The sequence below is a fragment of the Calonectris borealis genome, chromosome 2, assembly GCF_964195595.1.
Source record: "Calonectris borealis chromosome 2, bCalBor7.hap1.2, whole genome shotgun sequence".
Lineage (NCBI taxonomy): Eukaryota > Metazoa > Chordata > Aves > Procellariiformes > Procellariidae > Calonectris > Calonectris borealis.
Window position 1 is genome coordinate 115,018,998 of NC_134313.1, and position 24,567 is coordinate 115,043,564.

General features: G+C 40.1%; 1 protein-coding gene across 7 annotated transcripts in view; it reads left to right on the top strand.

Annotated features, from left to right (window-relative positions):
• VPS41 (VPS41 subunit of HOPS complex) overlaps positions 1-24,567 on the top strand; it is a 116,176-nt gene that overhangs the window by 32,641 nt on the left and 58,968 nt on the right. For all 7 annotated transcript variants that reach the window (XM_075142991.1, XM_075142990.1, XM_075142992.1 and 4 more), the window contains 3 exons: positions 9,489-9,563; positions 15,271-15,333; positions 16,523-16,588. In XM_075142991.1, coding sequence (XP_074999092.1) covers positions 9,489-9,563; positions 15,271-15,333; positions 16,523-16,588 — 204 coding nt within the window. The remainder of the gene's footprint in view (positions 1-9,488; positions 9,564-15,270; positions 15,334-16,522; positions 16,589-24,567) is intronic.

The following is a 24,567-nucleotide window of genomic DNA, read 5'->3' on the forward strand; positions in this document are numbered from 1 at the left end:
GAAATAGAGCCTCTTTGTATGTAAATGCGTTGAGGAAGTTGCACAGGATCAATTCGTCTTCACATTTAGCTTTCCTTATCTTACTGTCACAATGAGGCTATGGCATACAATATGCCACTTACAGTAAGTTACAGTGTACTTCATGATCCATAGTTTCTACTTGTGTGAGTACTCTCCTCCCTCTTCCCCCATCTTTTTGATTTGCAGATGTTTTTAGGATCCTGTCAAGAATCAGACACTCAACGTTCATCATTGTTGAGTATCTCTGATGGGTTTGTGAGACTTCCCCAGATGATATATTGCAAATAAAGGAAGTTCCAGAGTTGGTGTCTGTGCTGGTTCGGGCTGGGATGGAGTTAATTTTCTTCACAGTAGCTGGTATGGGGCTATGTTTTGGATTTGTGCTGGAAACGGTGTTGATAACACAGGGATGTTTTAGTTGCTGCTGAGCAGAGCTTACACAGAGCCAAGGCCTTTGCTGCTTCTCACCCCACCCCACCAGCGAGTGGGTGGGGGTGCACAAGAAGCTGGGAGGGCACACAGCTGGGACAGCTGACCCCAACTGACCAAAGGGATATCCCATACCGTATGACGTCATGCTCAGCATATAAAGCTGGGGGAAGAAGAAGGAAGGGGGGACATTCGGAGTTACTTGTCTTCCCATTACGCGTGATGGAGTCCTCCTTTCCTGGAGATGGCTGAACACCTACCTGCTGATGGGAAGTAGCGAACGAATTCCTTGTTTTGCTTTGCTTGCATGCGTGGCTTTTGCTTTACCTATTAAACTGTCTTTATCTCAACCCACGTGTTCTCTCACTTTTACCCTTCCGATTCTCTCCCCCATCCCGGTGGGAGTGAGCAAGCGGCTGCGTGGTGCTTAGTTGCCGGCTGGGGTTAAACCACAACAGCGTCCAAAGAGAATACAATGCTTTCATTAAGCAGAAAATTTATTTATTATTGCATATAGCTCTGACTTATGCCAATCTATGCCAGTGTTGATAACTGAATGTTTACATGGAAAACGGCACTTGAGCTCTAGCTATTGGCTGGACTTCAGCATTGATCACCCAGTGTAATATTTAACTATGCCAGGAATATGACTAGTTACGTCGTTTTCAGCCAGGGAAGGGAATACCTTCCCTTATAATATTTCTGCTGCTGTCTGATTCCATCAGTGAGAGATCTTTTCACTGATTTCAGTAGCCATCGGGTTGGGATCATTGTCTGTAGTGGAATAGTTGACAGGCTAAAATAACTGGAAAAAATACTTGGTGCAGTTTTCCATTGCAGGAGCTGACAGAAGGAAGACGACTATGTAGTTGTGGAGAAAATAATGGCTACATAATGGCATATGCCCACGTAATGGAATGTGCGGAGAAGCAGGGATGCTAGGCTCCGTATGGTCATGTCCTCTGTCCTGTGTTAGGTCAGGGAGGGGGATGAGCGGCATGGCTTGGTGAAAACCTTCCTGGAAATGATGTTGGCACAACAATGCATGACCCCTGAGAAGAATAGTCAAGAGCCTCTTTCCTTCTTTAACAGTTGTTTGGTCAAAGCACCAATAAAATAATCTCTAAAAAGAAAACTGTCCTGACAAGAACTTGTGCTGTATGACCTGGTTGGCCTCTCTCATCAGTAACGTCTCTGAAATGTGGCATATCAAGAAATGGAGAAAGATCTCATACTTTCTACTTCAGGGGCTAGAATTCTACGAAATCCTGTTAAAAACATTAATGACAGTGGTGGTGGTATTCTGTTAGAAACAAGCTGTGAAAGCGCCCCAGTAATTTTCATCCTCAGAGGTTTAGATACATTTTTTTGGATTGTCCTTCAAAGACCAATTTATAATTCAGTAGCCTGTGTGGAAAGTTAATGCTCAATGATGCATTCTCCAAGTTCATTGTGCTTGGGGAGCTGTTCTGAAAAGAAAGCAGTTAGAGAAATCAGTGAGGTGAACCTCCAGATTGCCTGCTATAGTCTTCTCCCATGCTGTGTTGGGCCTTCCGAGTAAGGTGTATGGAGTCATCACCTGCAGCCCTTCCTCAGCCCCCGACGTGTACTTCAGCCCTCTCCATGGTGTGTGATGGGGGATATTGCTTCGTATTCTCAGATGGCTTTAATACACAGATAGCAAGAAAGAAGTAGAGGCAGGTTTAGGATGTACCATTGTTGAAGCCCTACAGTTATACAGCGGATGGTGAAGGGGACCTGGGGAGAGGAGGAAATGGGAGTAATTTGTTTACTTTAGCACAGAGCTCCCGGGAGGATATCTCCTTACATGCCAGTGTTTTAATAGAAAAGAGATTCTACTCTGGATCCGTCAGGAATTAGCTAACGGTTAAACTCTGCGAGAAAGCAGTGTAGCCTTTCAATATAGATTTGTTTTCAGTAATAGTTCTATCATTCCTAGACAAGCATTCTGATTATCTAGCAAGTACTACAGATTTAGGGAGATCCCTTGTTAATTTTTTTTTCCTTGGACGGTTTTGTGTTTTTTTTTCTTAGTCCCTGTAGTTGACAAACAAGATTAAGGGATTCACTGATGTGGAAAATATTGAAATCACTGTAGGCTTTTTGGTCTTTCTCACTTTCTCAGCCTATATATGAGAGATTCCTTGTCCTGATATTCCCTTAGTTTTAGACAAGCTTTTGAGATCTTTCTTTTTTGTAGGCAAGGTCTGCCTTCCCGCAGACAAAATAAAACTTAATGTTGTTATTGTTCTGTGTCCCAGACCTTGTCACTCTCCCCAGCTTCCCCCCCTCCCTTTTCTTCTAACCAATATAATCTCCCATTTTTCATTTGGAGAATGACAGATTCAAGAGTGTTATAGGAAAAGCACTGGAGCAGGAATCCTCACTTACTTATCAGAATTTGGCTGCTAGTATTGTTGAACAAAACCTCTTTGGTGTGGATATTAGTAAATTTTCATCAAATGAAAATTTAAGTGTTGTAAATTCAAAGTATACTACATCTGTTGCAGGCACTGGTGAATAGCTTATTCTGTAACTTTTAAAGCTGCCTTTTCAATTTAAACCTTTGTGTTACTACATTATATTTTTCAGTTGTGTATAAACACATAGGTATGTGTGTACTTTTACCTTCTTAGGGGTAAACCATGATACAGTTCAGAATTTGCTTTTCTGAGTTGCTATTCCCTCTATTGTATCAGTAAAACTCTACAAATATGCAAAATATGCATGTCAGTGCAACACTAGCATCTGGGGCAAGAAAAGTGCATGGGTTCAATTTCTTTCTTTTAAAGGTAGTTCCTCAGTACAAGAGATGTCTGGGCATCAGTGTTCTGAAGTCAAAACAGATGGGACAAACAGCGTGTAATACACTTGTGCTTAGCTGTTGCACACCTTCCTTTTCTTTTTTTTGTTTTTTTTTTTTTTTTTTTTAAATAGTTGAAGACTCTCTCACTATCCGGTTTATTTGCTGCCACCTCCTATCACATCCCCAAGGAAAAGGCCCTGAAAAGTAGAACTGCTTTTTTGACAAGTTAAGTAAATTAGACTTTCTTCTAGGTGGGTTGAGTTTATCATTTCGGATTGGAAAGGCACCCTTGGAGAAGGAGAACATTTAGTACTTGCCTAAGTTTTCCCCCCCCCCCAATAGTCTTAAAGGCATTGTCTGTTTCTCATAACCCATTGGTGTCGATGCATATAGAACATCTGATTTGTGGATGTAAAAGCTGAAGAGTTTGGGCTCTGTTCAAAGCAAATTTCTCATCCTACCTAGAGCAAGGCTTGTACTTTTAGAGGTTCTTAGCTTAGTCATGACAATAACTGAGGCAATTTCTGTTTACAAATCAGTATTTTGCACTTGGATACCTCCACCATGGCAGAAATAATACAAGCATAAAAGTGATAGTCCTTATTCCAGTGGGCTAACATTTTAAGCAGTGGGTTGATTGGTCATATTGCTGTACATTGGAGTTTTATATGCTTGTTTATGTGAAAGTCATGCAGATGGGAACACGTGAATAAATGAAAAAAGGCACTTGTGAGACACAATTTTTTTAATTATTTTTATTACTATTCAAACTCTGTATACATACAATTTGCCTTAGTATGGAGAGCAGCTACATAGTGGCTATGTAGATCCAGATTGATATTAATGTAGCAGAAAAGACCTAGGGATGTTTTTCTTCTTTGAGTATCTATATATGAGTGTATGTAGAGATAGATAAATAAAAATGTTTGGGTTAATTTAGGAAAAGTTTCTGAAAATTCTTCTTAAAGAATGGATGAAAACGCTGCTTAAGTGGGTTGTATTAGTGATGGGAACCTCTTGAAGTAAAATGAGCCTTGCTGCAAGTATGGTCGAACACAGCTTTGCTTTTCACACTCCTAATGTGTGTGTTGCTTGCCTGCTAACCGTGGCTAAAAGGCATGAAGTCACAGGCAACTATTAAAACGTTTAGATTCCTAGCTTGTAAATATTGTATTTCTCACAGAATTGGAGTGAAATCCAGTCTTATGTTTCTTGTTCATCCACTTCGTATCCATTGGGATGCAGCATTTGTGAAAGAATCAATTATCCATTTGTTAGTCAGAGAAGCTTTACAAATTATACATTAGCAGATTGATTTCTCAGGTTCACCATTGGGGGACTGATAGTATAAGGTGGGTTGATGATGAGTGTCAGGGGAGGAGGAGTTGCCACAAAGAACACAATTAAAAGAAGCTTTCTGAGTGGCTGTGAATTTACTCCTAATTGAAGAGCTGACATAATCCATACTAAGTGTGTTTATTTCAAGCATTTTACATTAGGTAATTGATTATCACATGAGGTACATTTGTTGGTAGATACTTGATTCTCCTTTCCTTTAAATTTAGGATTTTGCAAAAGCCTGCGTTTAGATCTTTATGTGCAAGGTGCCTGCTAGCTTTTTCTCCCTCTCCCTAAACTTTTTTTTCTTCCATTAAGGTAACATTTTTTTGTTCTATAGTGTCAGCTTGACATTATTGATTTTGAACAGTCAAACTTACTTATGTTGCCCAGAATTCCAAACATGTCTCCATCAGAAAGAAAACTGCAGCTAATGGAAATTCAGCTGAAGGCGTTTCTTCCTTCTTTGCCAGAACTTCCACACTTTATGAAATTCTGAAGCTGTTCCCAGGTTAATCATTTCAGTGTATTTCCCTTCATAACTAACAGGATCCTCCTTCTTGCCAGATTTGAATTATGTTGCTTTAGAAATACTATATGTGTTACTATTATTTATACAGTACTGGAAGTATCATTGTGACCACAAAGTTGTTGTGTGTTTTTACTTGTTTAGCCTGAAGATAGGTGTCCTGATTAGATTAAAAAAAAGATTACCCAATGTAGTGCTACTTACATAATTATTATTAATTTCCTCAAAATTTTATATGCAGCTGCCTGTGATTTTATGGCATGGGGTTTAAGATTAGATCATCTCTTAATTGAGTAGTATTTACAGGGATTATATGTTCCCGATTTTTAGATTGACGCTTTGATCTCAGATTGCTGTTGTAATTCTTAATTTTTTTTTTTTTTAAATATAATGCTTGTAAATTTGGACAGGTTTTTTCCTCACCCATTTAAAATACCTTTAAAACAGTCACCTGACCAAACCCCAGAGCGTATCCTGGTTCTGACTGTATCGAATGATCAGTCCTCCAGATTGCAATGAGTTAGTGATTACCTGTGTCCTCTCTAACCTTGAGTGATTCTTCATCTTTTGTCGACCTGTAAAGGTGCATGTTGCAGGAAGTACATTTATCCTCTGTACTGTAAAAACCAAAAGCTATTTTCTTTTGCCAGGCAAAATAAACTCTTAAGTGGGTTAGCTGGAATAAGGTTTAAAAAAACCACAGGGAAAGGCAGTTTAACTCCATGGCTGAGTTAATAAAGTTTAATTAAAAAAAAATTAATATAAGCAGGGTGAGGGAGGGTAACTCACAAAATTATTTGTGTTCGTCTTTTCTGAAATACCAAAATTATCCACTGGGTCTTGGCAGGGTATAAATACAACTAAATTTGAAATGGTAAATAACTTTGCTGACTGGCACAGCAGTACATTTATAAAAATAATTGATATGAAAAGATGAATTGGAGCTGATTCTAGAAGAAACACTTTGGTTTAGATAACACATGTACCAATTTTATCTGTGGTCTTTTATTTCTGATTTCCTGGATAGTTTTAGATACAAATCTTAAACAGCTTTCTGGTGGAATGTAATTCTGGAAATGGTAGGCTTGACTGTTATTCAACTCTGAACGAGCTATTCTTGCTAGAACTTTATTTTAAAATGCATTTAATATTTGGCCTTGACCGTTTTTAAGTTCATGGTCTATCATCACTTTCTGAGCTCCACAGAAAGTTCTGATTGGTAAAGTCGGTGAATAGGCTAGTAGCCAATAGTGCCGATTCAACTTGGGTGCTGAAAAAGAATTACTCTATGTTTGCTTTGCCTTGTGTACATCATCTAGAATAGCGTCTCCTGTTGGAACTTAGCTGGAGGTTTGTGTGCGCAGGTCTGCTTTTAATTGAATTTATTTGTCTTCCCTGATTGTGATCTGTGTATAGTGCAGACAACAGGAAAAAAAGAATTGGAGAAAGGAAAAGTTAGAAGCAAGTGATAGAGATGTTGGGCATAGCAGAAGACTTGTAACAAGTTGCCAGTTATATACAGTGTTATGAAATGCTGTATCATCAAATTTCTACTTAACAAACAGTTCTGAAGTATTGTGCGCAATTTTGAATGTGGGAAAAATGCAAATACTGTGGAATCACCTCTTCCCCCACCCACAACATTCTGCGTGTATATAAGGAGAGGTTTTGCCTTGCTAGGCACTCTTTGGTTACCTGAGTGCAATCACACATTTAATCTCCAAAGTATGCCACGTGGCTTTCAAACCGTAGCATGACAGATAAATTCCATCATCCTGCTCCTCGCCTTCAACTTTTACGTGAAGATAACTTACATGGTCTACCTTGCCTATTTTCCTGTACTTCCTTTTTTCAGCATCAAACTTTATCAAAGCCATTTGGCAGCAAAATGGGAAGGGTGTGGACTGTAGGATTGAGCTGTTGACTCTTCTGGTGTGTCGTGTTTTGTTTCTTTTTGTCTTGGGCTTTGTTGCAGTAGAGTGTCTCCAAAAAGGCCCATCACACAGGAGTGCTGCTAAGTTTACTGCTGCTGTCATGTCAGCCCTGATGGCCTATGTAGGTGCTGGAGAGATGAGAAGAACATGGCCAATTGAACACTGTAACATAGCATATAATCCTGGGTCAAGGTGGGGCTAATCAAGGTGGACCTTTTGCCTTTCCAATTGCAGAGTAATAAAAGAAGAGAAGAACCTTTGTGAGAAAGTTGTGGCAATGGCAACTTAGATGCAGCCCAGAACAAAAAACCATGCCACTTCCATGATTAACTCAGTTGAACTTTCTGTGCTTGTCCTTTCAGAGGGCCAGAGGTGTTTCTCATTGTAGAGGAAATGGTGGAGATGTGCTGGCATTTCTTTTTTCTCCCTGCCTAGATAGAGATAAAATATTCTCTTGCACCTTGATGAGCAAAACAGAAGTTTAGAAAGGCATTTTCAATGTAAGGCACGAATAAAAGTGCATGCTAGCAACTTTTATGAAGCTTCTAGAAGGTGAGACTGACAACAGACACTTCTTGCCTTACTCAGCATCCTCCAGCATTGGAATTGGCCAACTGTGGGTATAGCATCTGCGAATTAGAGCTTTCACAAGGATGTTGACCACACCAGCAGGCTGATGTGTTTGAGCTGTGCTCCTCAGCTGACACCCCCCAAAGAGGAGGTCAAGAGGAGCGCAGCTGGGGAATGTGCACCAGCTGCCTGCACTGTCAGTGGTGTGCTTGCTTCTGATTTTGAAACACAACAAGTCAGCATAACCACTCTGTGGCGATTGAAAATGCTTCTGGAGCACATAAGTCAAGGCAAGTTAGTTTGGCTTCTTCCTCGGCAGTGCACTTTTTGGCAAACAGTGCACAGCAGAAAGACCACTTTGTGATAGGCAGTAATTTCCATGTAGCATTTTGCAGTGACACAAAGTGAGACCAAGAGTGGTGTCTTCTGCACGCAAGGAAGCAGGAAAGCAAAAGGGCTGGCAGCATCCTTTTCCCAACTCATCAGGCAACTGTTGCAGTGCAGGGCTCAGTTGTTCAACCTTGATTAGAAAGAAGCTTCTAGAAAATGAAATGTGATTTGAGCATATATTCTTTTCAACGTGGAAGAGAGGAAGACTTCATTTCCCTGAGTTGGAATTTTTTTGTGTGTGAAAGATTATGGGGAAAAGCTTTCCAAAGGCTGTGAGAAGACCTCAGTTAATCTCCTGTAGGGAGTCCATCTGGACAGTGTGTTTTATATAACTTTTTATGATGTAGCTTTTATATAATTCCAACTGCCATAGCGTGTATAAGGACCTGTGATATTTTAGGCACAGTTGTGTAACATCTAATGTGACCCCATGACTCCAGCACTGTTCCAGTGACACTTTCTTTTCACACAAACATACGTTGGATTTCTCTTTTATCATGCTGAATGACAGAAGTGATCTGTTTTGTGGTTCAATCCGTTCAAAATTCTATAAGAGTAAGAAAAGTTGTTCTTAAATGTGTAAGAGAGACTTACTTGGGTGAAGATCCTTCAATGATGCTTGAAATGATGAGATATTTGTTACAGAGGGTGAAATCAGGATCACGGTACATAAAAAGGTTCTTGGTACTTGAATATAATTGGATGGGGTTTTGTATGCGAGAGGATATGCATCGCGTTACCCAAATGATGTTATAAGTTAGTCCTCAGTACCTAAGGTAAGGATAGATGTTTAAGCTAAAGTAAATAGTAACAGATGCGATATAACCCTGTAGATTAGAACCAAAAGTATATCTGGATAGGGAAAGGAAAATGTATTAAATTGGAGCAGTCTTCAGGCTTTTCTCAGTGTTTGTCTAAGAATGAGTACACCTATGTTGCGCTTCAATACCTTCTAATACTCGCTTCTGAGAACACTATTAGAGGCAAAAATGAAAGCAAGAGAAGGGTTTTGAAGGAAGAAATAATTACCAGTATAACCATCAGACCAAACCATAAGAATTTTCAGTTGCCTTGATGCCTGTGCGGTCAGCGTGTTTTATGCTGAGTTTTGATAGTGGGAGAGGTTCTTAACGAACAGCTGTGGTGTGCAGGTGCAGATGCTCAAGGTCTGGGAGCCCAGCACTTCATGAGAGCTCCAGAGCCCTGAGGAATGTAAGTGCAAAAAATGTTAAACTTCTGGGTTAGGCAAAAGGCTGGAAAGAAGGCTGTCTTTTGGCATTGTCATAGAAATACCTATTCGGTGGGGGTTTTTTGATTCATGCAACTAAATATTACACAGCCGTTAACACATAAATCTCAGGAAGTGTGGGGGGCTTTAAAGCATGTGGTTGGTGATGTAACTTTAAAGTCAATTTTAAATCTTTTTCTTTCTTTTCTTTTCTTTCTCTAGAGCCCAGTGAAAATAAATCAGATCAGCCTGGATGAAAGTGGAGAACACATGGGTGTTTGCTCAGAAGATGGCAAGGTACAATAAACCCATTTATATATTTAATGAGGTAGCAGGTAGTCCTCAGTATTACACTTGAGATAATTGTGATACCTGTAGAGTTAATTCCTGCGTTTAGCACCACCACTTTGACCATCCATTTTGAGAAGTGAGCTCACCTTTGAATACTCAAAATTAAAGTCAAATATATTTTGCACAAATGTGCCGTAGGAAAAGTAATTACAAGAATGTCAATAATGTAACTGATATTAAGCTGATTAACAGCTGTGGCAGGAGGACATGTCACCTTAATCATTACTGCTGTGCCAGTTATACTTCAGTGACTACTCTGCTGTTCCTGCAAGACAGTAGTTTAATGCCTTTCTGCTATAAATCCACAAAATTGGATTTTGTGGGCATGATTTCTGTGGGCTGGTGGTTTTCATTTTCACACACGTTATGAATGTTTCTCTTGAATTATAGAATCTTTTGATAAGCAATCATAGTTTATCAGAAGAATAAAGTGTCTTACAACAGCCACATTAAATAAATGTAAAATCAATATATGTACAGTTTCCTAAAAAACTGGCACCTACTTCCTTGACTGAGGACATATATCATTTGTGCAGTGTATAACTAACAATTATCAGTGCTTCTCTGGAATGTTGAGCTGTGACATTTAGTGGTTTTGGTGATTGATTTTCCACTTATAAGAATGTCTTTTTTGTTTTTAAGTCGATGGCAGTCTTTTCTAATGTTGGTTTGCAATGATAAAATTCTAATGCACAGGGTGTATTTAAGCTTCTTTTTTAATATAATGCTCATATACAAATGCAGTGCATTAAAAATCATTTAAATCATTTTTCCATATCCATCTGACTTACTGAGGAGAACATTTCTTACAGACTAGACTTCAGGGGAGGAGGAATATCGGTGATCCTAATGGATGCATCCCATTCAGTAAAAGTTCTATAAATTAAAAATAAAATTGGCTTTTGCAGTAGGCAAAATGGCGAAACAATCCCTTTAGACAGTATGCGCTTGGGTTTTTTCCTTCCAAATAGGTGGGTTTTTTTCCTCAACAGGCAGGCAGCTGGTTTATGTATCCAAGCCTTTTGTTTCTCAGAGATATCTTGATGTCAGTATCTTGACACAGTAATTGGGATACTAGTGCCTATCAAAGTGGGTTGTAGAATTTTACAGCCTGTGAGAAACACAGCAAGAGTGTCCTAATTGTCTGAGCAAGATAAGGGAAGGGTCAGTAATTGTGCAAGGTAATAAAAATGTTGAGCTAGCATTGTTGGTTTGGGTGTTTTGAATGGTGGAGGGAAGCCAGTACTTGCTGTAAGGGCTCCTCAGATGTGACTGTGAATTACTGACTCGAAATACGTATGTTGCACATTTTTAATATATTTATATTTTAATATATTAAATTAATATTAAAAGTACATATTTTATTTCAGAAACATTCAAATATCCATAATCCCTACTCTGGTGTGGCTGTATTTGAAAAGACTCCAACACTTTAAATGGTGAATCTGTCTTCATTTAGTGAGATAGCTATTGTGGATCTGGTAGGTGACATTACACGCTATACAGGGCAGTCTAAACTATGGCCCCCAAGCCAGGGATAATTCTGGTAATGTTTTTGATGTAGGGCTGGAGTATCACAAGTACAATATTCATCATATTTGCCTTCATAGAGTCCAGGGACATTGGTGCTTCACCATATTCTACACTGGAAAGCTCATCTGGAGATTTGAAAGAACTAGGTGTTTTAGAAGTTACGCTTTCCACTGGACCCAGAAAGGTGTGCCTGTATGAAAGAATCCACCCCCTAAAATGGGTGAAGACAATACTTGTATGTTGTGCTACTGTATAGGAAAATGGCAGAAAGTCCTGGCCAGATAACGTAGCACTTCTAGGTTCTGGGTTGTAACAAAAGTGTAACTTTACAGTCCTTATAGCTCTTTCCTTACTACAGTGGGAGTGTTCATATTGTAAGAAGTTAAACGCTTGTACAAGTGGTTGCAAAGTTGTCATTAACTCAGATAAATAAGTAAAAATAGTGAAATTCTTTTTATAAAAAAGAAAAAAAGAAAAAGTGAACAGCTTAGTTTTCTTAAATCAGTTTTAAACAAAAAAGACCTGTGAATTTTGAGCCAGCTGGGTTGATGCAAGTATTCTCTACCAATTCATGAAGATATGTCCTCTAGACCACTGCAAAAGATTTTTGCAATAGGCAGGGAGTGCATTTTCCCATATCAAAGTGGATCCAATATGAGGGAGATGGAAACCATTTGTCTTCTTGAAGGAAGGCCTTATGATGAGAATCCCCTCCTCATATCTGTACTGCTGTCTGATTATTTTATTTTACTACTTTTTTCTTTCTTTTCCCACTCTCAAACTAGATTTGGACTAGCTATGTTGACTGGGAGGGGGGGCATAGCAGCACAGTGCAATTCTCTAACCCTCTTCTTGTTGGGCGGCATCCAGACCTAATGTCAAAACCTGGCACCTGTATGTCATACATGGCCAACTAGTACTTTGGGAGCCACTTGCAGCTTTTCTGTACTACACGTTCGCTTCTTTGAAAATCTGCCTTGCCAATGGACTCAACTGCAGCTGGTCACCACTGGCATGGAAAGGAACAGAAATTGAAACCACCACCACCACTCGAGTCTGGCCACTGGCTGGGGAAAATGGCTGGGTGTTGAAATATTAGGGTATAAGAGAAAAATAAATGGTGCTGGAATAAATAGAAGGGAAGAAGGCTTGCAGCTTCAGAATTGTGGCCTTTTTTTAGGTTAGTTTTTTGCCTACTTGTATGCTGTCTTGAAAAACCTGGATCCCAATTTTGCTAAAGGTCTCATGTCATTACATAACAGTGATGTAATTTGCATCCTTATTGGCTTGTAATTTTCTTTATACGAAGAAATATAAATATATATATATATATTGAAAACCCGTGTGCTTACATGTTTTAGTGTCTCGTTTAATGCTTGTAACAACATTTATGTTAAGAATATCCATGAAGTATTACACTGATCATTTTTCAATAAATGTGGCTTGTATATAAAATATGTTTGTTTTCCTGCCTTTTGATCACTGAAAGTTGGCTGCTTCTTCCACATGTGGAAGCAAAGAAACAGCTAAGTCTCGATGCACTGGAGTGGTGGTTTCTGGATATTTAAAATCAGAGAGGACTGGCAAAATGTAGTGGACTGTCATCATGAAATCCTTTTTCCAGCTACCCAAAAACATCATGAGCTGAATGGGGATAGAAAGTAGAAATAGATAAATCCAATATAGGTTTGTAATATCAAAAGAATCACTTTCTCTCTGAAGAATAAAAGACATTAAGAAGTAATAAACTGTTATACGGTGTCCCTGGAGTAAACATGATAACATGTATTTTATGCTGAGTTGTTTTTTCCTCTTTAGTTAACTGGCTCCATTTTGTTTTCATACTCTTAAAGGAGTGTCATATTGCCATGTTCAATGCAGTATTATGAAAACGTTGAAGGCACTGTTGCTAATGTTAATTTTGATTAATTAGTTTTAATTTGAGAGGAGTGTTTTGTCATTTTTGAGGATTCTGCTTCCATGGAATTTGCAGTGTTGCATTTTAACCATGTCTATTCTTTTTCTTCCTCCTTTCTTCTCTCTGTCTTATTTTCTCTTTCCTCTGTTTCTTATTTTGTTTAGTCTGTTGCATTGGATATGCTGTGCCAACTGATGAAAACAAAAACCCAGAAAACAAAATTCTCTAGACATCAGCCCGAAGGTTTTCTAGGCTTACAGCCAGGCCCAACTCAAATGCAACCCTTTGGTTGGCTTACATAATCACAGCTTTGCGATACATCTCACTGTCTCCAAATATTGATTTTCCAATCCTTTGGAGCAGTAGCTCAGCCCTACACAGCGCATGCAGCAATATTTTTAAAGCGTGTTGTTAGAGGCAGTATATTCGCTAATGAGTAATGGACAGAGCTGATAATGCTGCTTAGGAGATGCATCCATGTATCCAGGAGACAAGCTTGAAAGGGAGACGAGGTGGTTTGAGATGTTTTTAACTTCACTGAGACCGCTGAACTTTGAGCCACTCTGAGGAGGGCTTAGTTCCTCGCTGATGGCTTAGTTCCTCTTGTAGTTTACCTGAAGCCTAATTTTTTTACTCTTGTCTCTTTGACTGTCTGCAGGAATTTTGGGGGCTCTTGTCCTCTGAACTGATCCTTTTAGAGCCATTAAGCCTCACTTTTTGTGGCCCATTACTGGTATTTACTGGCTTTGTTCTGCAGATCTTTGTCTAGTGAGGTTTTTTTTTTGGTTACTATTATTTTTTGGTTTTCCCCTGAAGGAATTGCCATGGGGATGGGGAGAGAGAAAGAAATAAGTTAAAGATCTCTTAGATCTTTGAGTCCAACTTGTTGAACATGCAGAGCAGAGTTACTGAAGGGACTACCTTTTCCAGAAAATAAGGATGAATGACTAAACCTGTCTGAGAACCTTCTAAAGTAGATATGCTGTCAGATACAGTTTTCCACTGATCATTCCACAGGATGCTGTTTTCTCTCCCTTCTGCCACCAGCAGTGTCCATCCTTGCTGGGTGATTTTGTTCCAACAGCTTCTGGTAGTGGGTGGAAACCTCTTAAAATCATAATGAAAGAGCAAACCAGTTATTATTCTTTGGGGAAATCATAATTAGTTAATCAGTTACTAATTCCTGGCCATAAGTCTTCAGCCCTGTTTTACTCCTAAGTTCAGCAGGAACTGAGTTCTGTCTCATCTGGGAATTGGGGAAGGGATGAAGAGACATGGGCCCAAAAGATGGTTATACAAAGATGGTTATAAAAGATGGTTATATAAAAAGCCTGAGAAACCCTATTCCGTAGTCATAGCGTCTAAGTCTAATAATATTTCTTAACACTTGATACTTCTGTACCTGTTCTGTAAGTAAAGGGAAGACAACATTTAAAAATCTGTTAATTCTCTTGGCAGTAGTATATACTTTTTTGTTTTGTTTTGTTTCTTTTTCATGTTGAGCCTTCTTCACATGGATTAATTCTGATAGATATTCTGATGGCCTATGGTTACAACTTCAGTGCTGACTATTAAATGTACTGAGACATCAACATAGATGAGAAGGGAGGAATCTTCAGAGAAAAACATTTCCAGTGGTCATGGAATAAAACAAAATAGCACTTGAATGCACTTGGGAGGAGGATAGGATGCCAAGAAACATATGGGACTTGGTTTTCAGGCTGGTTTTGCTTTATTGTCACAAATTTCTTTTTTCTAATGTAAACCCTGTATTGCTTGGAGGGGAAAAAAACCTACAGTTCTTTCTCGGAAAGGAAGAGTTTTTAATTTATCTTCCCCTGAATGTTATTATGTTGCTCTTACCTTACTTAGATCAGTATCTGTTAAACAGATTTGATCAGCCTAAAGCGAAAGGAGCTTGTAGGTTTTGCTGTGTTTGTAACAAAAAAAAATAAAAAGAAAAGAAAAAGATTCAAATAAGTACTTTTGCACTGCTGCAAATATTTAGAGATAACCATAATAGAAGTCCAAGATGTCTCAATTAACTCTGAATTGTTAAATATGACTTTTTTTTTCTTTAGGAAAAAAGATGTAACTGTTAGCATTCAAATTAATCTTCTAGTTGTTAGTGATTTACATTCACCTTTAATTGTCAAGTGGTTATTAGGTAAATATTTTTGGGTTTTTTATATACTTCTCTAGGTGCAGGTGTTTGGATTGTATTCAGCGGAAGAGTTTCATGAAACATTTGACTGTCCTATTAAAGTAAGTGCTTGTTTTAATCTTTAGTAATTGTGTTTTTGCCATCTTTAATAACAGAAAGGTCACATTGAATCTAAATGAGAGAGAGGAATGCCGCTTCCTTGTAATGTTATTCAAGTCACTAGAAAATAGTTATCTATCTCAATATAAAAGCTTTTGATCTGGTTAGGCAGTAAGAAAGGCGATCTTGGTTTTGTAAGAAGTATTATTGAGTTTTTCAAATACAAAAGGCAAAGTGAAAGAGAAATTGTCCTGTTTCAGCTGTTACCTGTCTCAACATATTTCTTTCTTTGTAGATCTCTGATACAAATTCTGAGGGTTCTGCTAACTGTGAGGTCGATATTTGGCAAACAATTCATATCCGTTAAACCTTCCTCAGGATAAGGCAATGGGTGGCGATGCTGATGTCCCCTGTCTGAAGGGAGAACTTCAGCTGTGCTCTGCTTGAGAGATGTGTGGCTGCCTGGCTGTTGAAAAAGCACCTCTAGTAGGCATATGGGAAGATCTAGCTTTATTTTAACAAGAAAAGTTTCTTGCAGGAGGAAAGGTGGTGTGGGCAAAGGTGGTGCATTTGGGGTCTTCCATGTTGCAGCTGCTCTTGGGGGTGGGGAAGGAATGAGGTCGTTAAGCTTTCACACACATCAGATGTGACTCACTTGCCTCCTAGGGCCTTACCGCTCTTGCAGCTGGATCTCCCACACTTGACACGTAAGGCAAAAAGGTTGCTTAGGGTGCGTTGGTGCTACAGGAGGCTGTTCTGCGACAGGGCTGAGGTGTGTGTGCCCTCTAGGCAGGCCCCAAACAAGACTTAATTGGAGTAACCCTTGCCCACAGCAGTCCTGTGCTGCATGGTTCTTATTCTTCTGCTTGCTGTGCAAAAAGAGTAGTTGTTTGGTGTAACGTGGCCCTCAGTGTCAGGCATGTGACTGTCACATGCTATATAATATATATTATATATATACTATATATATAAAATACTATATATAGTTCTTTTCTAGGAAAAACAAACGGAGATGTCTGAAACAGCTAGGCTCTACTTCAGAGAAAGAACTCAGCTGTAATACTTGATACTTGGCAAAGGGTTATCTAGTTTAAAAAGTGATCTGGTGATCCCTGTAAACTCTTATTTAAGCCACAATTGTCTCTTTTTTTTTTTTTTTCTTTTTTCCTTCTCCCTCCCCACCCCCTGCAGATTGTTGCTGTTCATCCTCATTTTGTAAGATCCCACTTCAAGCAATTTGTAACAGGAGGGAAAAAGGTAAGCAGTCATAGTGTAATGAACTTAGGCTAGCTTTTAAAAATAGCTCAGAAAGCTGTGTATGTGATTTTTTTAACTCCTAGAGCAAAGAATTCTGCTTTTTCCTTCTCTTTATGCATTGTATTCCAAAACATTCTTTCTTAATTAAGACTAATGCTGGCGGGGGGGCGGGGAGTGCACTTTTTATCTTAAAAACATGTTGCAACAAGTTGAGCTTGAGAGTAGAAATACCTCTGTCTACATAGCCTGAAAAAAAAAGTCATTTGCATTTCCTAGGCCAGATTTTCTCCATTCATTTTAATTTGTCAAAGTGGGAGCAAAAGTTAGACCTCAATACTGATCTTTTACAATGCATGTTGGTCTTGGTGTTTGAGATTGTTCCCTTGCTTAACCTGTGGGTGATTTTTTTTTTTTTTTTTTTTTTTTAAGTAGACAAACCCAAGTATCTTCATCAGTTCTTATTCATGGTGTGGGGTTTTTTGTTTGTTTGTTTTTAAAGTAATTCAGGGGAGCTCTTGGTAGAGTAGAGCTCCCACTTTTTTAAGTACTTTTATTTGTATAGTTAAAGTCTCCTGCTCGGGGCAGTTGTTATTTTAAATGTGCATTAGGTGTCTTATTGGTGTATGGTGCAATTCTGACTTCCAGATTACAGCTGTTTCCAGGTCCTACAAGTATCTTGTATCACATTGCATATTTTCAGTCAAAATATGAAAAGTTTGATTTGGAACAGTTTCTTGAATTCATGGAATTTTTCTGTTGCCTTCTCTTATGAATTAAGGATGAACAATCCTCACTTATAGATGCATCAAACCGAATGCCATGGCTCTCCCTTGCCAGCATGTAAGAAATATAGACTTCTAGTGCTGAATACAACTTAATTTTCATTAACAGTTCAATATGTTTCAAAGCATAGCTGTGTTTTATTTTGCTTTTTAAGCGGCGTATATGCTTGACAGTTTTTGCTGGCTGGTCGGAGTTGGTGTTGTCCTTAAAATAATGCACAGTCAGTGTATGTCTTTGTCAGCCACCAGTTTGTGAAGCTTTTTAGTGCTGATAAAAGGGGTATGGAAAGAGTGAAGCAGGGAGTTAATAGAACAGGGCTCCGTCAGGTGGTAAAAAAGCTTGCATTCACCTGATGCCGAACAGAAAAAAACATCAGGGAGTTAACACATTCTCTTTGGTTATCTTTGATTACTTGACAGGTTGTTTTATATTCTGTCCTCTGGGGAATGGTATACTTGTTCTTAATGCATTCATTTTTTGCTGAGGAACTTTCCTCTTCAGGAAAACTTTAATTGACAACTTAACATAAGGTATTTAGCATTGAAATAAATGTCCCTCGACACCTGTAATTTCATTTTATTGATACATAAAATCAACAAATAAAACCCCTTAGCCTTGTGGTAGAAGCCCTTCCCCTTTTCTCCTTTCCTCCAAAAGGAGCATATGTGCTTGTATAAAGGCAACAACAAAACGCTCTGTGAAAATTCAGGAAGTTAAATTCATTGAAAATTTTTTTTTTTTTTAAATTTTGCTGAGAAGAAAAAGGCCTTGAAAAACATCCCTGTTTTTTATTTACACCTCTCCTTAAGTGTAAAGCTAAAGAGCTGTATGGGGGCAGCAGGCAATGGGGAGTTGGACCACAAGAGCGAGGAGAAGCAGGCTGAAGCATATCACCTCAGGCTGTGGACCTCGCATCTCTCTCCCTGCGTCTGGAGGTTGTGTAGTTGGGTGAGCTCCTTCGGGGAGGGGGACGGGACCTGCCGAGGTTCCTGAGGTCTCTTGCGCTTTTAGCCTTTGCACAGACACAGCGACTTCATAGCAGATAGCTGGCAGTGGTGGGAGGCATGCTGCCTGTCTTCCCCACCCGCACCAAGGCAGGGATAGCAGTAAAGATAGAGGTAAGGCTATCCTCATTTTGGATCAAGCTTAAGAGAAAAGCTTTACTTGAAGCCTTCATGCTATGCTCCTTGCCTGAGCTGCATTCCAAAACATAGTGTGAAGTGTGCGAACTCTTTGTCCAAAGGGGTCTGTCTTTGGTTTTTGTTGTTCTGGGAGATGGTGACATAATGTATATTAGCATTTTAAATGTTGGGGGTTTTTTAAAATTGTTTGCTAAGGTAATTTGAGCAGATAAAAGGACCCAAAAAGAAATCTGGTCACTTCCTCAAACCCCTCTAGTTGCATTACAAACGTCGTCGTCTCAGAATATGAGAAGGATGTTCTTGATTTCCTGCTTGAATTTCATGCTGATTTTGGTTTACAGTGAAACGAAATAAAGAAGCCAAACCACACATGCACACAGGAAGCAAGAACTTGCCCCCCTGATCTTAACACTGTTTTGTCTCATCTCAAAAAAACACTTTAATCTGCTTAAATTTATTAATTTTATAGCCAAGCATCTGCCTCAGTATGATCCTTAATGAAGGGGGGGTGGCTATAGCTGTAAATTACTATCACCTTAATTTTTTGAGAAATATACAGTTCTTCATATCAATATAAAATATATAAAAAATACACTTTTCAGTTCAAAGACCCACTACAGAGCATTCTGCAAATGTTCAAGGTAAGCAACAATCTCTTTAAAAAAAAAAATGTAGAGAGGGATGGGAAAAAAAGTTAAGTGACACGCTTCAGGGATGCGCAGTGCAGGTTCTCGGTTCCCAACACAGGTGGATATTTGGAACTTGGGTGAATTGTTGTGTGATGCTGAGAGTTGCCATGTCTTAGAAGTTCAGCCTGACCTAAAGCTGGCTTAAGAGCAGTGCTCCCTCGGGTAACTGTTCAAATCATTGCAGGTTGTTGGAAGCTTAACTCTACCGTGCATATGTTTATACAGTTGCTTAACCAGGCATGTACTAGAGCCCTTTAAGAGTGGTTTTTCTCTAAATTGTATTATGAACTTAATAACCAATTTAAATTGTTTGCTTACTAAAGCACTAGTTTTTAAAAGTAAAGAACTTTTCATTAAGCATGGGATAATATCATTGCCTTCTGTTTTGGGCTGGAAAAGCTTTTTTTCACCCCCCTTTTTTTCAATGAATGAATGTTATCTGTGCCTAGAAACAAGGCAGGTGGTGTGGAAACGTTGACACGTGAGAAGCAATAGGTACCATACTAAATAGAGGCGCTTCCCTGCTCCCCTCCCCCTTATCTCTGCAATTAACTACAGCACTGTTGTGATGACTTGGCAGATGATGGTAACCCTGAAATAATAATACCGTATCTTGTCAATAACAGGGCATTCCCATCCAGAGCAGACAGTAGAGCTTCAAAGCAGGGGAAAAGACAAATACTGTGCTATTGAAGGCCATAACCTTCTACCTTTTAAAAAAGAGTCTAATCTTAAAAAATAACAGGGTAAAAGCCAACTAAATGGGGGTGGTAAATCTGAAAACAAGGTGTTCTTTATTTAACTGTTAGAGTGCTGGTCTTTCCCAACACATCAACTAAATTAACGTTATTGCAATGTTCAAGTATCCATTATATCCAGAGGGTTAAAGAGGTTAAAGAGAGAAGACTGAAGCATAATTCAGTTCCAAAGTCAAGGTATCAGCTACTGCATCTTATGTAAAGATAGCTTAGGAGAGCAGGACAACTTGAGGTTTCTTTCTCGGCAGAGGCATTGATGAGACTCCCTATTTAATGTTTTGATTAACATCAATAACCAGACATGAAGGTTTTTATAGTAAAAATTCCTAGGAGAGTGAATCCTCTGGAGTGATTGAGTCACTCTGCTGTATGTGTAGTAATTAAAGTTTTGAGGGGGGGTTCTCTACCCAGCATGGTAGTAGGGACCCAGCACAATTAAGCAAATGAATTCTGAAGCCAGTATGGAGTAGGACATTCAGTATCTTAAAGGATTGCGCTCCTCATTTGCCTAGGACATGCATTTTGTATAATAAATGTTGATCTGAGTATCCAATCTGAAACATTTTAAGGGCTAGAGAACCAAGATAAAACTGAAAATTTACTCTGTGACAGGCACATCTTTATATCTATCTGTGACTATATCTACATAATATATTTATATTATATATATGGTGGAAATAGATATAAAAACGTATTTTCAAAGGGGTCTGTATTTCTTTTGCTGGAGAAGATACACTACAAAAACTGGTTTTCAAATGCAGAGGTGTCTGAACATGTTTGTCCCATTTATCCTCCCAAAATTAGCATCTGAGCATATCAATGCCGATGCTTAAACATTAGACTCTCTTTTCTTTGTCTGTTACAAAGCAGAGAGAACTTAGTGTTAGCTGGGGCAAAATTCTCATTATTAAAAAAAAAAAAATCTAAAATACTATTTCAATGTTAGAATCCTGGGCTGGACTCCTGGTGTCTTCTGCCTGAGACACGAAACAAGACGATCTAAATTCCTTTCCACTCCAGGTGGAGCAATGTCATATACAGGGAAAGGATGGTGATTGCAAACAATGCACAAGTGGGAAGAGAAATAGCATTCTTGGGGATCTGCAACTGCTGTTACGGGTAGTGGAATTTGTATGTTAAAGTCAAGTCTGCTAGGGAATGTCTCGGATTTTTTTTTTTTTAATTGTCTGCTTTTTAGTGTCAGCAGATGCACTTTGCTTTGTGAGTAAGTAGATGACCTTTACCTCTGAACCCTATGATATGTACTTCATAATAACTGGTTGGACTACTTTGACAAATTATTAAATTGTCAGGATGCTGTTTGCAGCACAGTCCATTTTTAGAAAGCAGATAGTCAGCTGTTTGGCATTATGTTGGGTAGAAGAGTACCAGACAAGAAAGGCATATTGCTTTGTAAGCTGTAAAATGTCAGTCAGTAAATACTCAAAGGTCTGGTTTAAGTGAAGAAAGAGTAAATACTATGGCCATTTCTGTCCATGCATTGGATAATTTACCATTAAGTAGGAAACAAACTGTAGGAGCAAGCAAGCCACAATAGTACATGTCTGCAATTTGCTTGCCGCGATATATAATGCCCGGATGTATCCCATATTACTGAGCAGATGAGACTTTGATATGTAGTGATGTGCTGTTTGCTTAATAAGCAGATTATTTGGCTTACATTTCTTCTTTATTATTATTTGGATGTGCATTTCTTCTTTATCGCAAAAACCAAAACATTCTTCTTGTGTTGTAACAAACAAATTCGGTTTGTGTAAAGAGAGAATGGATCGTAGCCCAGTGTGCGTGTAATCTATAGCTGTGTATTTTGCAAATGTCTGTGTAGAAAACTTTCTTCATTGCCTGAGGTGGCAAGCAAAGAGGATCTAAATATATGAAATGTGTGAGAGCTTGTGTCTCTGCCTGCCAGGCTGCAGGACTTGCTTTCCAAGGTGTTACTTCTGTAGCTCTTTGTGAATAGGTGACAGCTGGAATCTAGCAGTTGAGTTATTAAAAGTACAGCCTAATAAAAGTCCTATGGCATTTGTTTGTATAAAACATCTCAAAATTTCTAGCTTCTCTGTCCATGAACTACAGCAGCAGCTCCTGTTTCGTATCTCACCATTACCATCATTTCCCTCCCAAAGCTGCTGTTGTCTGCCACTGCCTCCTTGCTTGATTTCCCTTGACTGCACCTCCTGCCCTCCCCTCCATCCACACCCCAGCTTCTTAGACAACAGCGTTTTGTGACAATGTTTTGAAAACTCATCTTCAGTTGAAAACTTGAGGCTTACATTATTCTCTGCCTCGTTTGAGCTCATCCAGTCCATCGCTGTTCCAAACAGAAGTGATAATTTTTTATTGTTGCTATATATTTTCCTAGGGATGCACGATTAAACAGTAAGTCTTCATGTGGCATGCTGTTCTGTGTTACTCTCGGATATCTGTTAATCTTGGCTGTGCCTATAAATGTTGTTTTTATGCTGAAAACAATAAATATCTATGGTGATCACTTGTAACCATGGCAGTACCATTTTAGGTTTTTGTGATCTTGTCTGGCTGAGGGGAGAGTTGGTGACATAGGCGCCAAAAACCAGAACAAATGCCAGAGGTAGGCACATGCAGAGAGGAAATTAGAAAGGCAAAAGCCCGGCTAGAAGTCAACCTGGCCACTGTCGTGAGAGACAACAAAAAAATGCTTTTATAAGTATGTTAATGACAAAAGGAGAGCCAAGGAGAATCTCCATCCTCTATTGGATGCGGGGGGGTATGTTGCCACCAAGGATGAGGAAAAGGCTGAGGTACTCAACGCCTTCTTTGCCTCAGTCTTTAGTAGTCAGAGCAGTTATCCTCAGGGTACTCAGCCCCCTGAGCTGGAAGACAAGGACGACGAGCAGGATAAACCCCCCATAATTCAAGAGGAAGAAGTTAATGACCTGCTATGCCACCTGGACGCTCACAAGTCTATGGGACCGGATGGGATCCACCCGAGGGTACTGAGGGAGCTGGCGGAGGAGCTTGCCGAGCCGCTCTCCATCATTTACCAGCAGTCCTGGTTAACTGGGGAGGTCCCGGACGACTGGAGGCTCGCCAGTGTGACTCCCATCTACAAGAAGGGCCGGAGGGAGGATCCGGGGAACTACAGGCCGGTCAGCCTGACCTCGGTGCCAGGGAAGATCATGGAGCGGTTGGTTTTGAGGGTGCTCACGAGCCATGTGCGGGACAACCAGGGGATCAGGCCCAGCCAGCACGGGTTCATGGAAGGCAGGTCCTGCTTGACCAACCTGATCTCCTTCTATGACCAGGTGACCTGCCTCGTGGATGAGGGAAAGGCTGTGGATGTGGTTTGCCTGGACTTCAGTAAAGCCTTTGACACTGTCTCCCACAGCATTCTCCTAGAGAAGCTGGCGGCTCACGGCCTAGACAGGTGCACTCTTCGCTGGGTAAAAAAATGGCTGGACGGCCGAGCCCGGAGAGTTGTGGTGAACGGAGTTAAATCCAGTTGGCGGCCGGTCACGAGCTGTGTTCCCCAGGGCTCAGTACTGGGGCCGGTCTTGTTCAATATCTTTATCAACGATCTGGATGAGGGGATCGAGTGCTCCCTCAGTCAGTTTGCAGACGACACCAAGTTGGGCGGGAGTGTTGATCTGCTCGAGGGTAGGAAGGCTCTGCAGAGGGACCTGGACAGGCTGGATCGATGGGCCGAGGCCAACTGTATGAGGTTCAACAAGGCCAAGTGCCGGGTCCTGCACTTCAGCCACAACAACCCCAGGCAACGCTACAGGCTTGGGGAAGAGTGGCTGGAAAGTTGCCCAGAGGAAAAGGACCTGGGGGTGCTGATTGACAGTCGGCTGAACATGAGCCGGCAGTGTGCTCAGGTGGCCAAGAAGGCCAACGGCATCCTGGCCTGTATTAGGAATAGTGTGGCCAGCAGGAGTAGGGAGGTGATCGTGCCCCTGTACTCGGCACTGGTGAGGCCGCACCTCGAATACTGTGTTCAGTTTTGGGCCCCTCACTACAAGAAGGACATGGAGGTGCTGGAGCGTGTCCAGAGGAGGGCAACGAAGCTGGTGAAGGGCCTGGAGCACAAGTCTTATGAGGAGCGGCTGAGGGAACTGGGACTGTTTAGCCTGGAGAAGAGGAGGCTGAGGGGAGACCTCATCGCGCTCTACAACTACCTGAAAGGAGGTTGTAGTGAGGTGGGGGTTGGTCTCTTCTGCCAAGTAACCAGCGATAGGACGAGAGGAAATGGCCTCAAGTTGCGCCAAGGGAGGTTTAGGCTGGACATTAGGAGAAATTTCTTTACTGAAAGAGTGGTCAGGCCTTGGAACAGGCTGCCCAGGGAAGTGATGGAGTCCCCATCCCTGGAAGTATTTAAAAGACGTGTAGATGAGGCCCTTAGGGACATGGTGTAGTGGGCATGGTGTGTTGGGTTGATGGCTGGACACGATGATCTTAGAGGTCTTTTCCAACCTGTATGATTCTATGATTCTATGATCTTCACACTCAGGCAAACAGAGAACAGGACAAGGAAAATACAGGGAGTTTTTCCCTAATTTTTATTTTGTGAAATAAAAACTGATCCAACAGTGCTGCAGTAGGGAAGG